General features: G+C 40.1%; 1 protein-coding gene across 1 annotated transcript; it reads right to left on the reverse strand.

Annotated features, from left to right (window-relative positions):
- Positions 1-768: 768 nt before the first annotated feature.
- On the reverse strand, positions 769-13489 carry malt3 (MALT paracaspase 3). The gene is made up of 15 exons (XM_080538889.1): positions 13402-13489; positions 11229-11328; positions 10956-11080; positions 10666-10798; positions 8725-8909; positions 8391-8487; positions 7728-7742; positions 7336-7539; positions 5891-6068; positions 5577-5651; positions 5266-5393; positions 3700-3849; positions 3061-3215; positions 2139-2255; positions 769-1949 (listed from the first exon to the last, which is right to left on the reverse strand). The coding sequence occupies exons 2-15, from the start codon at positions 11236-11238 to the stop codon at positions 1656-1658; spliced, it is 1866 nt and encodes a 621-aa protein (XP_080395015.1). The 5' UTR covers positions 11239-11328; positions 13402-13489; the 3' UTR covers positions 769-1655.
- Between the last annotated feature and the right edge of the window lie 985 nt (positions 13490-14474).

Below are 14474 nucleotides of genomic sequence, written 5' to 3' on the forward strand. Positions count from 1 at the left end.
GAAAAACTATCAAAAAGAGCCCTTTTGCCGTGACATTGTGTTTCGCAATGCCGTGACCCGGATTCGAACCGGGGTTGCTGCGGCCACAACGCAGAGTACTAACCACTATACGATCACGGCGAGCTACCAGGGCTGGTGATGAAACAGGCAGAATATAGCGAATATGAAGTTAAGGATGGAAGATTCAAAACTGCATTTCGCACCAGTGTTTCTTTGTGTTCCCTTACTAGCTATATCAGCCATTCTGGAATTGGTACATCAATTTATAGCTATTAATTCTTGAACATAAGTTATAAATGCGTTATGAGCTTATTTCAACTTTTACCCCGCACACTGCATAGCTTACCCACACACTGCATAGCTTCAAGACATGATGTTGTTCTTTGCATTCCAGATTGCCCCCTTGACAATGTAAAGAAGTTTGTACTCAGAATAATAGAACACCTCATATTTATAGATAACTATGCTTTAAAAAAAATATTATTTAACTATGCTTTTAAAAAAATATTATTTTACACAAATTTACACAATAACAAAATACGTAACTTTTTTTTTTTTTTTTTACAATAAACTCATTATAAACGCTTATTGAAGCTGAAAAATGAAGCTCAGTGATGAATAAAAAGGTGTACTTATCATTTTATACTGTGATCATTAAAAAATAAATTAAATACATATATCAAATGATTAATTCATTCATTTAATGGTTACAGTACCATATTGAATATGGTTCATATACATATTGAAATTGACATTTTATTCAGATAGAGATAGACTATTATAACAAAAAGTTTTTTTTGTTTTTTTTAATGATAACAAAGTTGTCCTATAGTTTTATTGTGATACTAATAAATAATGCTTCTAGAGTGTCATGCTGACAACTAAGAAAAACGTGTTTTTTTTAGGAATAACAGGAGCACACGCGCACACATGCACACACGCACACACACACAAAACACACACGCACACACACACACACACACACACACACACACACACACACACACACACACAAAACCACCATTAAACTTTCACAAGAGAAAATGGATTGTCTAGTGCTCCTGATTTCAAATTTGCATTGAGTTACCAGGTTTTATCAACACACTGAAAATCAAGAACTAACATTATACAGTCATTCATTAGACCGGATGGAGAATTCAGACATGGTCCATTTGGGTGAATAGTAAGCTGTCCCTTGATGGTGCAATGCATCTGACTCCTGTTTGTTCAATGTTTTAATTGTATCTGTCCATACTCACATAGACTATTATTATTATTATTATTATTACAATCAATCTTTTTGCTGTGACATCGTTCCACAATGCCGGGACCCGGATTCAAACCCAGGGCTGCTGTGGCCACAACTGTGTTGACTGTGTTGATAAAACCTGTAATTGGTCAATCAATGTAATCCACCAGCCCTGGTAGCTCGTATAGTGGTTAGTACTCTGCTACTAACCTGCTACTAACCACTATACAAGCTACCAGGGCTGGTGGATTACATTGATTGGCCAATTACAGGTTTTATCAACACACAACAAATCAAGAACTAATATTACACAGTAATTCATAATGTGGAATGATTGGAGAATTCCAACATGGTCCATTTGGGTGAAGAGTAGGCTTTCCCACAGACGGGGAGGGAATATCAAAGGTTAAAGTCTCTCATCGTTTTCTTCTGGTTCGTTGCTCCTCGTGGTGGTAACTTTGGTAGCAGCACACTCTGCCTTCCTGGTGCAGGGGCGTCCCGTGGTTTGACGCTGAGGCGGCCTGCTGGATGGAATGTGGCCTAGACTTGGACCCTCTAGCCTTTCGGCCACCTGCTTTCTCCCGTAGAGCTTAAAGGACGCCACCAAAGGCTTCCCTATGTCCAGCTGTTTGCTCTCTTTCAGGCGCAGCTTGCTGTCTGAGTGAGTATAGTGAAGCTCCACCTGAATCACTAAAGATCCCTTTGGAATCCAGGAGGGAGACGGAAGAAAAAGCACAACCAAGGAAGTCATTTTTCACACTGTCTTACCATTGCATGTTAGGTTGGGATCCTAAAACCATCTAGCAAAACATTGTTGGATCTTCTAGTGACCTATCTAGCTCTTGTAGAATTACATTACAAATCAATGTCCCAGTCGGAGTAAACCTACCAGGAGCTTTTGAAGGCCACAGAGTCTGAGGCTGCAGTCAGGACTATCAGAGTTGTTTAACAGCAGAGAGTCCATTTCACCTGACCTAGCAGGACTTGAGAATATGTCCTCCATTACCTAGACAGGGAGAAATGAGATAGATACTTTCCATAAGGCAACTATAACAAAACATGTTAAACATGTTAATACACTGTACAACAATGTATATGGTTTACAACTAATCAAGCCAGATACTGTTGGGTATAGGGAGAACATAATGCTTTCAGCCACTAGATGTCAGTATGCTACAAGGAATTGTGTGTAGCAGAAGAAGCAGAAGACTTCTCGGCTGATGCACTACAGCTTCCTGTTCTTGTTTCCCAGTTCAGCCACCTAGCAGCACGGAACTCTATATATGTACACAGCTCTACATTCTTGTGAACATGTCCATGACCAATAACCACAGTGTTGAAAACTGAGAGAAGGGGGAAAGAAAAAATATGCAGAGGATTACAGTATGCCCTTGATTGTGAAAGGGTGCACACTTGTAAACGTGCACTCATGGTAGCCTTTGTACCTGCGGCATTGTTTTATGAGCAATAAAGTTAGATTGCATAGAGGGTTGTCATGAAAAATAAACTTCTCTTTTCAGAACATGATATGCAGTCAAGTCAAGATCGATATCTATACAACCAGACAGCCTTGAGAGCTGATACTACAACAGGAAGTCACATGGCTTCATTCAGATCCTCCTGTTCATAACCATGACCAAGCTTTTTTTCTTGACTTCAGACATCACATTTGTTGTAAGGGTTTCCTACAGTTTAATACACATATAATACTCAACACTAAATCAAAATGCATGCTTGGGACTTTTCATCATCCACCCTGCCCCAAGCAAGGTTGCATGACAGCACCAAGTGAGAGTGAAAACGGAACTCACAGGTGTGCTCCTCAGGCCAACACTGCAGTTCTGGGCTTTGGGACCAGTGGTTTTCACTGTGGCAAAGGCAATCATGACGTTTGAGAACAGGGCTGAGAAGCTGATCTCCACCTCGACCCCACAAGGAAAAATAAGCAGCTTCCGATGCGGTAGCTCTGCGGATGACATCACATACAAACATAGTTATAAGACAAAACCTATGCCAGACTACATACGTGATAAAGTTGAAGAGAGTTGAAAAGCATGTTGATGTTTTTTTTGTCTTTCTCTTTCTTTTTCTTTTTTCTGTAGGGTAGGGTATAACTGCAAAACACAAACTATGCAATGAATGCATATTTCATTTTCTTTATAAAAATCAAAGCTAAGTCAAAAGAAGATTGTTGAACAGCTCTGCTGTATGGCCATACATTTTTCATCTCACCGATTTGAATTGGCACATTGTATCAATAATTAAGTGTTTTGCGATGCATCGTTACATCCCTACTGTATACCTTCAAAACATGGTTAAATCTATCATTTTGATCTCATGAATGATCTCATGATCAGTCCTTGCATCCATAAGGTGTGTCTACGAATCTGGGAGTGGTCTGAAAGGTTTTGGTGATATTGGATTGTTTGTGTCGGTCCTCTTAGACTCACTGTTAGCCTGTCTCCAGCAGGTGTCTCGCAGACGCAGTTCTCCAGTATGGCCTGTGGTCCTGACCGGGTCAGTGAGGGAGCGAGGCTCCTTCAGCGTGTGCTTGATCTCTACTGCCTGCTTGCCTCTGACCAGAGGGTCTCTGCCCAGATCTGAGGAATAGAGAGAAACAGAAAATGCAGGTTGAAGTTCAGCTTGTGCTGCCAACGAAATAGCTGTGTCGGTACACACAAATTAATTCAGGAATGCTAATACTCCAAAACTATACAGGTGAAAAAATACTAGCAGAAACTTTGGCTAGTCTAAGGGTATAGTCAATTTATAGAAATGTTTAGGTGGTAGACATCTATACGTCATTGTTGGGCTGATGAAAAAATGACATCTGATACATTGAAACCCTATTCAAGGCCTTGGATACTGGCTTGCTTACAGTAGCCTTGAAGAGGATTTGGCTTTAGTAACATTTCAAGCAAGCTGTCTTCACCATGTTCCCATTAGGATTGAGTAGACAGCAGTTAATCGTCAACAACTTTTTTTCCCCATTTATAAATAAATCGGACACGCAGGCCATAGATCACGTAATTCCTCAAAAGAGGCCCTCAGAGAGCTGTGTTAACTGTTCAGGAGGCTTGTGTGTGGTTTCCCATCAGTATATTATAAGGAGACATGTATAATGCACAAATGTAACATTTCATCAGAGGTGAGAGGGGCAAAGCCTGATGTTACTTAGAAGTTATTCATAACCACCAGTACATTTGGCACATATAAAAGGGGTCTTGTCATATATATCTTTTTTGAAAGCTTCATCCTCAGATGGGCTGTGTGTTAAGCTTCACACACAAACACACACACTCTCTCACACACACACACACACACACATCCATCCAGGGCTGTTAGTGTGGTTCAGTGTGGCCTACTATAGCACCGCTGACTGGTGAATGAGCACAAGAGAGCTGTTGAGGGGGGAACACAGAAGAGCAGCTGTCTTTAACTCTACAGCTCTCAGGTTTCCTGTTGCTCTCTGGCCAACACCAGTGTGAATTTCCAGAGAATGAGGTCACATGCTAATGCAGCTCTGGAACACAAAGTCATGTTACCAGAGAGACCCATCAAACAACCAAACAAGTACCCAGTAGGGGACAGCGTGACTAGCCCCCACCGCACTGCCACCTGCACGCACAGCGTAAACACCAGGGAGAGTAGCCAATGAAGGAGGGACGGGAGATGTCAACATGTCTGTGATCCAACCAGCAGACTGAACAAGACGTTTCACAGCGAAACTGTTTACAGTACATCATCTGTAATGGAATGGAGTAACCAAAAGTAACGTATGGAGACACGGGTCTCACTCTCTCAAGCGCAAGTCATTTTGTCTTTCTTGGGACAAAAAGGAAGGGCGATATTTTGTTATTTTAATGAATTTTTAAATTTTATTTCATTTTACGAGATAAAGAAAACAATTCTCAAAGTTACACAGCCTGTTCACCCTGCAACACTCATGCTCTCTACTGTTTGGCCACTAGAGTGGAGTGTTAGGACCAAAGCTATCCCATCCCCAGGACACTGACCCTCAGACACCTGCTCCAGGACATGGGTGACTTTGTCCGGCTGAAGGATGTGCTTGTTCAGGTACTTGGTGAAGATCCCAGTGCTCTTCCCTCCCTCCTGGACCTCAAAGGCCTCTGCATCTTCACATCTGTGGCAACAGTTCATTTATAGTTCATACCGTATAAAATCAACCCCCACCCCCCTCAAAAAAAAAGATTTTCTACAAATCTATGTTCATCATTGATTTCACATTGATATCAAATTGTTCTTTCATCTTTCATGATTTGGCAGATTTCCCATGATTCTGTCAGAATTGTTTAAATATACGTACGTGGCATATCCATATACTGTGTTACCCATGGGTACCAAGGGCTTGATCTCAGAGGCTAAGCAATCCTGGTTATACCTGAAAATACAAAAATTGATGTATGTATGTATGTATGTATGTATGTAGCATCTTAAAACACTCCAGCTACATTCCCAATCCATCAATCAATGGTGCAAGAAACAATAACATCAACATAGCTTGTCAGTGTCCCCCATCTTATCAATCATCATAATTTGTCAAACGACTACTACGGTATATTTCAAACATGAGCCAAGCAAGTCTCAGGATAGACACACATCCATATTCAGAAGACCTACCATTTTCTGCAGGTGTCCAGTAGGACGACACTCAGCGCTGTCTGTCTCTCCTGCATGCTGTGCACCACTCTCTGTACACAGACGCAGTTCTCCGTGCGGTACGGCTGCGGAGCATCGATGGCCACCAGGTAGTTCCTCCCTGAATGCTCGTACCCATGACCCGCGTAGTAGAAGAGGCCTGTGAAAGACAAAAAAAACATTTTCTTCATGCATTACGTATGAAATGATCATTAATAGCAGTTAATTCATCAGATCAAAAACAGCTGAGGTCCGCTCGTGTTACACAGTGCAAAGACTTGAAACACAAAGAGGCGTTTCCCTGGACACAGATTAAGCCTAGCCCTGGACAAAATCAACATTTTCAATGGAAAATCTCTATTCATCTGTGTCCAGGAAACTAGGACTAAGCCTCTCTTGGGTATACAAGAAAGAAGCATACAAAGAATATACTCATGCACATAAGGGTAACGCAGAAACACATCAGTAAGAAGAAACGGTGAACAATTGAAAGCAGCGCATCAAAAGGTCAATGGGGTTTTCAAGACAGTGAAAGTAGGACGCTGCAAAGTCATAGCCCATGTTTCATACACGTGTACATTCATGCATCTGTCAGACGAGGCTCTCTGTTTTAGCCTCTGTTGCACAACAATTCTCCTGTGCTCTATAAACAAAATATTATGTTGTGCACATACGATAGAGTTAGGTAGCCATGTAGGCAGCATGTCTCCAACCTGTAAGGTCGAAAGTATTGAAGCCACATTGAACAGCTTCTTTATTGTGCACAGTTACAGTATACCTGTCACTAGGTTGTCAGGTTGTCACTTCAATGTTGGGTAACTTCCTATAAACTGACCACATTTTCTAAAAATAGATCATCAACCACACATACTGTAAGAGGCCTAGATTACTATACTGTGAATGTGGCAAAGTTCTAAATCCTTAGAAATGCCCCCCTCTATATTGAATATCAGTGTCTCTAATAAAATCGTATGATTAGTTACTTTACTCTAAAATGAAAAGGAGATGGCTGCTTGCTGTGTTGCTAAATGCCCTTAAGGCACTAAATAAATCTGCCATCTTGAAGTGCTACAGGCCTTTGGAAATGGCTAAACATAGCAAGGCATGTAGCTCCCAACATTAAAGCCCTACGCTTCTCCTTTCCACTTCTATCGGCCTGCTAAACCACACAGTCAAACCAATCCACCAATAAGATCTCTGAACAGCAGTGTCAGGTATGAGATCCATAAGACCGATCATTGAGAGTAATCGTTTAGATTCAATTAGATCAAGAGGACTTAAGCATAGAGAGCAATCTTTTTATATATTCGCAGACCTTTGTCAGAAGAAAAAAACCTGATATTATTTAGTTTCTAATTACTGGGTAGCTTCTTAAGTTCAAAATGGGCTATTCCATGTTAACCCCTATAATGCAATATTGAGCTCACCATACACTCCCCGGTCAAGCAGCTGAAGGAACTTGTCAATGGCCGCCAGCATCTCCTCCCTGGTGAGATCCAGAAGGGACACAACCCGGAAGTCTAGCTGCTGGAGCAGGTTGGCCAGCTCGTGTACGTCCATTGTGGGGGCCGTCAGGCCCGGGTGGTGGGAGTAATTCAAGTTGCCAATCAGCAGAGCCACTTTGTCAGTTGCTGCACCAAAGACCACAGTGGAATTTGTTATCAGGTTGCCTTACTATGACAACATCTAAGAATAGAAACATGATACCAAACAGCAGATGCAAAGAAATAGTGGAACAGTTTCCTCCTCTTATGACATAACGCTAAAACCCCATTCTAAAAATAGCTAGAACTGAGACTGCATTTCCATTGACACGTACCTGTGAGTGTTGAAGCTGGGGGTGTATCAGGTGTCATAATAGAAAGGAAACAGAATGAGAGAATCAAGGCAAAAATCAATGCATATATTTACACTTTCATCTAGATTCACAGATTCTAGGCTTCTCAGTTTTCTTTCAAATTGTCAAACTTATTCTGTTATATATTTTGAATATGAGTGCTCATGTGCCACAACATAACCACATAAAGGGGAAATCTTAAAGGGCTACCGTAGTTTCAAGTCATTTTGCTGTTGTGTGAGTATAGGCCAGGCTACTGTAGAGTCTAAACAACTTCCTTCTAGTGCAGTCTTTAAAAATGGGAAAGTACCTTTAATCTTTTGCAGAATGGAAAGACCCACTTGAGTTTTATGTACATAGTTTGTGGGAAAAATGTAGTGGGAGGAATGTGCACACATCTTTACTCGAATATTCAGAGTTGTTCCACTCTTTACTTGAAAAGTGGGAAATTACTATGGCCTTTTGTTGAGGAAAGTGGAAAATAAGATAACTCTGTCATATCAGATTTCTTTGGTTTCATATTCATTCACGAAAGAGATTAAGTGTCACAGCTTCATACACTCTTTAATGCATAAACCCAGTGTTTTTCTTATTGTCCAATCCTCCATGTTATGAAAGCAATCATCGAATCACATGTCCATTTACCTATGTCAACATCAGCTGGCTCTGTCCATCTCTCCTCTTGAACATTAGACACATGGCAGAGGTACGATCCGTTGTGTTCTGCCTCTGCATTCTCTATCTAGAAGTTAAACAATAAGACACATTCTCATCATTAGTGTTTGACTAGCACATGATATTACTCTCATCGAAAGCAAGCCCTATGTTAAACATTAACCAGGTTTCTCTAAACCCCATAACAATATTTACATACAGCTGGTTAAATGTGGTTGGCTCTGAGACAGATCACAGCACAAGACTGAGTAAACATGATGACATGAGCAGGAGTAAAATAAACATTGGAGTCTCTTGTTCTTACCTGCAGTGTGTCAGTGTGTGCAGACTTGTCCTGCAGGGGACAGCCATTTCTGTACCACTGGTAGCGTGGGGTGGGAATACCAAAGGCAGAGCAGTGGAAGGTGAGTCTCTCCCCCTGTCGGACAGTCTGGGGTTTAGGGTGTACTGATATATGGAGCTCTCCTTGCCACGCTCCAGGGAGACCTGCTGCATGAAGACAGAAGACATTCAAACTTGCAGCTTGGGTAGCCGGATAATAAACGTACTTCCATTATGAAAATCAAATACAAGTTCTAATCATCAATAACATTAGTAACAGTAGCAGTAGTAATATAAATGGTGGTGGTGGTAATTCTGCATAACATGATTATCAATACTGTAATACGTGGCTATATTAAATAACACCTGGTGAATGTGTCACGCAGTTTCTCTCTCTGGCTGTGTTCGGAACGGCATACTAGCATACTATTCATACTAGGTATGACGTAGATTTTGAGTGTGCAGTGTATTCACACTGTATAGTATGTAAAATTTGAGTATGCAAGAAATCTAGTATGGATATTAGATTATCCCGAATCTCTGAGTACGCAATGAGACCACACTATTCAACTACTCAATCCCCAAAATGCATTGCGCGTCTCTTCAGTCTCATCAAACTGCGTCATACAAACTCGTCATACACCTTGTTGTTTACATGGTCCGAGAGCCTGGAGACTGAAAGCTTGCAATAAACATCAGATTTGAGTGCGCAGATGCTGCTTTTTTGCACTCTATTTGATACTCTTCAGCTGCAGCAGCCCAGCTAAGTCTGATCACGGATGAGCGGTGGTATTTTCACTATTTGGGGATTTTACATGGTGAAATACATTCTTAGACATGACTATGTCGTCATGATTACAAAGATGCCACTTGAAATGCATAAAATCCAAGTTTAGTCGTGTCTTGCAAACACGTTCACCTAGTATTTGACTGCCTATAGCCCAGTCACGAATGGTCCCAGTATTATAGCTTTAGACAGAACAAGTTGGGTTGTATTGTGCATGCTGTAGCAAGCCCACGATATGTTATTGCTCATATATATTCATTTTAATCCTGTTCTTTTACCAACTGCTAAGACAACAATATAGTAAGCTATTTACTTTAGCTAGCTAAAGATATTGGCCCCCAAATCATTTTACAACTTGCTTAGCTAATATCTTCTGACATTTCATCATTTCAAAGCCATCAACAATCTGGCCCCCTACTACCTTGCCAACCTCGTCCCCCTCCACCCCCCCTCCCGTTGCCTCAGGTTTGATGACCAAACCACCCTCAAGACCACCAGGACTAAGCTCCGGACCTGAGGTGACAGGGCCTTTTCAGCCGCAGCCCCGTCCCTCTGGAACGCCCTCCCCAACCACATCAGACAGGCCAACACCCTGCCAACATTTAAACAGGCCCTCAAAACCCACCTCTTCAAGCTTGCCTTCACCAGTTAACCCTCTCCCTCTCTCCTTCCCATGTGTCCCGAGCACTACCTTAATCAGGCCCCTATACTTTCTTTTATTAATTTTTTGTTTCTTTTTATTATTACTAGTATTTACTACTCAACCTTTTCAGTTTGTAAAGCGTCTTTGAGTGTCTAGAAAAGCACTATATAAGTCTAATGTTTTATTATTATTATTATTTCTGTCGAACCCCGAAGTGAAGGTATCTAAGCAAGGTAATCTAGCTAGCGAACAGAAGTGGGGAAAAAACGTAGCTTCAGTTATTTTGTTAAGTCGTGCTTCCAGCCGTTGCTAATATTCTGCTGCCAGTTTACTCATTACTAGTTAGCATTCTGAGTTTGGGTTCATTTGTCTGACCATGAATGAGCCAAGAGTGCTTTAAGGAGAGTAATGTCTGTGAATACAGAATGTGATTCCAACAAGTTATTTCCATAAGTTATGACAGGTTATTATATAAGCCTATGTTCTGTGTTTACCTGGTTTATCAAGGACCTTGACTTTGACCCAGTCACTGAACACGCAGTTGCAGAACTGGTCATTCACACGACATATGTATTGCTGAGACTTCTGTGCTTTGAATGTCAGGTCTGCTTTGGTGGCACCGAACACCTTAAAAAAAAAAAACAATCATTTAATTGGTGATGAATTGTGTTATCATTGGATAATCTAGAAAATAATACTGTCAGTCAAGATGTACTCTACTCAAGATGACACTTTCTTTTTTCATCAAATAAGACAAAGGTAATGAAACTCAACAAACATTTACCTCCTTTTCATCAGATTTGAACCACTGATAACTCAGGGCAGCTGTCCCCTCTGCTCGAACACTCAGAGTCACCTTATAGTCGAGTGGTACACAGACAGAAACAGGATGCTGCACAATGACAATGTCTGAAAATGAAAATGAGAGGAAGTCATAGTTATTCATGTAAGTTATTGAAAGTTACATCATGCAATGTTACAGTTTTGTTTTTTTCAACAGATCAAAGATATGATAATAGACGTATACAGACAACAGGCAGATGCTGTAGCTACACACCCCTGATCATGATTTTCACCACTTCACATTTGGCTTGGTTGAACCTTGTGTTTGCTGTGTTCTGGGGGTACAGTATTCTGTCATGAATGCATTGCACTACCTGTTAAAAAAAAGGATAAAGAGATACAATGTGATAATTATATGTACTCATGTTCAATGGACAATATCAAATGGGCCTACTGCACAGTGGCATGCATAGCATTGTGTTTTATGTACAATAGCCTATATTTCCCTTAAGGTAACCTTAATTAGTCAGGATTTGTGTGTTTGTTTGTTTTTTAATTACACATTCTTTATTACATGTCAACTTGAATGCCACCACATTTGATTTAATTAGTCTAATAGTAAATACAGTGCCCTGCATAAGTAATGGGACTAGTACTTTTCCTCTTATTTTGTTCTTTTGACTTTACATTCCAAACTGACTGTACATACAAACAATACTGTGGGTTTAAAGTAGAGATTCTCAGCTTTTCCTTGATGGTATTTGTGTACATATCGGTTTCACCATTCAGAAATTACAACACTTATGCATAGTGTCTAATGCCTATTTTAGGGTACCCAGAATGAGTGGGACAATTGGCTTGACAGGTGTTAAGCTGGTAAGTCTGGTGTTCTGTCACAAGGCAGACTTCTACAGTGCATGACTGAAGAATGCTCACCATAATTAAGAAAAAAACACAATAACTCCCACACATCAAGTGTGAATGTGTCAGAGACTACAATCCACAGAATAGGCTACTTCCTCAGTCAAATTACAGATGCTTCACCGCAAGGTACAAATCACTAGCTTTCCTCAAAAAGGATGGTCAAGTTAAAAAGTAGCTAAAAGCCTGAGAGGTCTGGAACATGGTCATGATGGTACATAAGATGAATATGATCATGTATCAAAGTGATTGCAAAAGGAAAATATGGAAATAAAATGATCTGCCCAAGATATAGGCTACAGCAGGTTTGGGCATGTATAGCTGCCAGTAGAACTGGCTCACCTGATGAGAGTAACTGCTGACGGCAGCAGCAGAATGAATTCTAGAAACATCTTGTCTGCTCAAGTGCATGCAAAAGCCTATACATTCATTGGATGGCACTTCATCATACAGTAAGATATACTGCCATAGAAGCTAGGGAGTTTCAGGTCCAAAAAGCAGAAAGATTGATTTAAATGCAATTGAACATGCATTTCATTTAAGATTTTAGGCAAAAAGACCTAAAAAAACAACAACTGAAGATGTCTGCAGTACTAACAGGTCTGGCAGAGCATCATCAGGATTGTTGACCAAATACTAAACATGAGTGCTTAATTTGAGCAGCTCATAAATCTGCCCAATTACTTTTGGGTACCCTGAAATAGGGGGACTGCATAAAAAGTGGTGTAATTTCTGAATGGTGAAATTGTGTAGGCTATAACCATCAACTAAAAGCTAAGAATCTCTACTTTAACCGTATAGCCTAGTAATTGTGTAATTTCAAGTCCAAACCTTTGGCGTGCAGAGCCAAAGGAAGAAGAAAATGCTTCACTCAAAGCACTGTAAAAATGTCAATGGACAATATAAAACACAATGAGCATGTGACTAGTAGATGTTATATTTCACTTCCTATTTTACAGCTATGCATGTGACAAACACCATACTATAATTCACAATAGGGAAAGTTCAGCAATTTCCAGAGAAATTGAGACTGATCTAGTACCTACGTATGTCAATTAGGCTAACAACTGGAAAGCTGTTTCAGATCATTTGAAAATGCCCACTTGCTGTATAATAACATAGTATATGTTTTAAATTTAAATACTGTTGACAATATACAGTACAATGAATATTTCGAATGTTCTACCAATTCAAATGGGTTTTGTTGGCAACACCAACAATGTTTTCCTGTTGCAAAAAAAATAGTAAAGTTGTTGAGAAAAATCACAACACCACATTGATGACACTGCATTAATCTCTCATGAATGTGCTGTGTAATTATCTGAGCATGGAGGGAATAAAGTCAAGTAATAGTGAGTGTTATAAAGTGTTATAAAGAAGTAAATATGTACATCGCATAAGTATGTGTTTTTGTGGTCGTTTGTGTATCGAGAAACAAAGCATCACTACCTGAGCAAAGCACATTTCTAAATAGCTACAGGTGGATATTATTTCATTTACGATTTTAGGCAAAAAATTGTACATACCTGTCCGGCGTTCACACATACAAAAGCCAGACTAAACAGTGTTTCAAAACCAAAAACATTTACAATCGTGAATGTCTCACTTTTGAGATTGAAGTTCCTCAAAACTGTATTTCAATCCAAAAACAAAAAGTACATCCCACTTTCCCGGAACAATGATGCACGCCCTTTACCGTCGAACTCATAGTATACGAACCTTAGTGTTTTGGGATAGACTTTTATAAAATCCTTCAAATCCATACTAAATGGGATAATGACTTCTGGCCGCACTCTCATCATTTTTTATGCATCATTTTTTTATGCTGTTGTCAGTATTACCGAATACTGACAACAGCATCTAAACCAAGAGATAGCCTAGCACTAACATTACGGTATTGCAAGGGGAATGTATTCAAACCCCTCAAGGCGAGTGTTGTGACACGTGCTTCACTTTTTTTTTTACACAATATTTTGCTGGTAGTAGTTATCTGTTGATTTGCGTATTGCCTGAGCATATGTTATGTAATATTAAGCCATGTGACATGACTGAATTTCCACACTTAAGTGTTGGTGTTTTGGGACCAATATCATCTGAATTGAGTGACATTATCAAATAAAAGGGCTGTCATTAGAGCGCATGACCATCTCTACTGACCCTATACTGACCAGGTCATGGGGCATATGCTGTCATCATCAACATTATACAAACACCCCCAATGTCTCTGAACACATGTTAGTGTTTTGCAATAAGTCCCCTACCAACTCAGTGTCCCTCACATAGCTGTCTGTCTACTTTACTCAGCTGTAAACAAGGAAGGGCAATTTAGATAAGTCCCTGACTTGGTCAAGGATGTGAGTATGACTTGTCTATGACTTTACTTGGTCTATTATGATAATGGTTTTAGGTTTTTCCTCTTTGAGTACCTGATGTGGATTTCTGAAAGACATTGACATTTTATTGTGAGCTCTGTGTTATTTCTTTTTATTGTTATTAGTTTTTTTTTGCTTTTGGGTTTTCCTTTAAGCCTCCTTGTTGAATACATGTCTGAAGGCTGGTTTTGGAAAATGTGATGTGCACTTGCCTATTTGTAGGCCTG

This window comes from Nansenia antarctica (genome assembly GCF_963989245.1).
Source record: "Nansenia antarctica genome assembly, chromosome: 9".
Lineage (NCBI taxonomy): Eukaryota > Metazoa > Chordata > Actinopteri > Argentiniformes > Microstomatidae > Nansenia > Nansenia antarctica.

Bases quoted from the DNA above. Each gene is read 5' to 3' on its own strand.
- malt3 (XM_080538889.1), bottom strand. The intron at 8,910-10,665 runs GTAAACACAGAA...GTCTTCATGCAG, and splicing joins CAAGGTCCTTGATAAACCAG to CAGGTCTCCCTGGAGCGTGG. The intron at 3,850-5,265 runs GTCAGTGTCCTG...TCTATTCCTCAG, and splicing joins CCTGGAGCAGGTGTCTGAGG to ATCTGGGCAGAGACCCTCTG.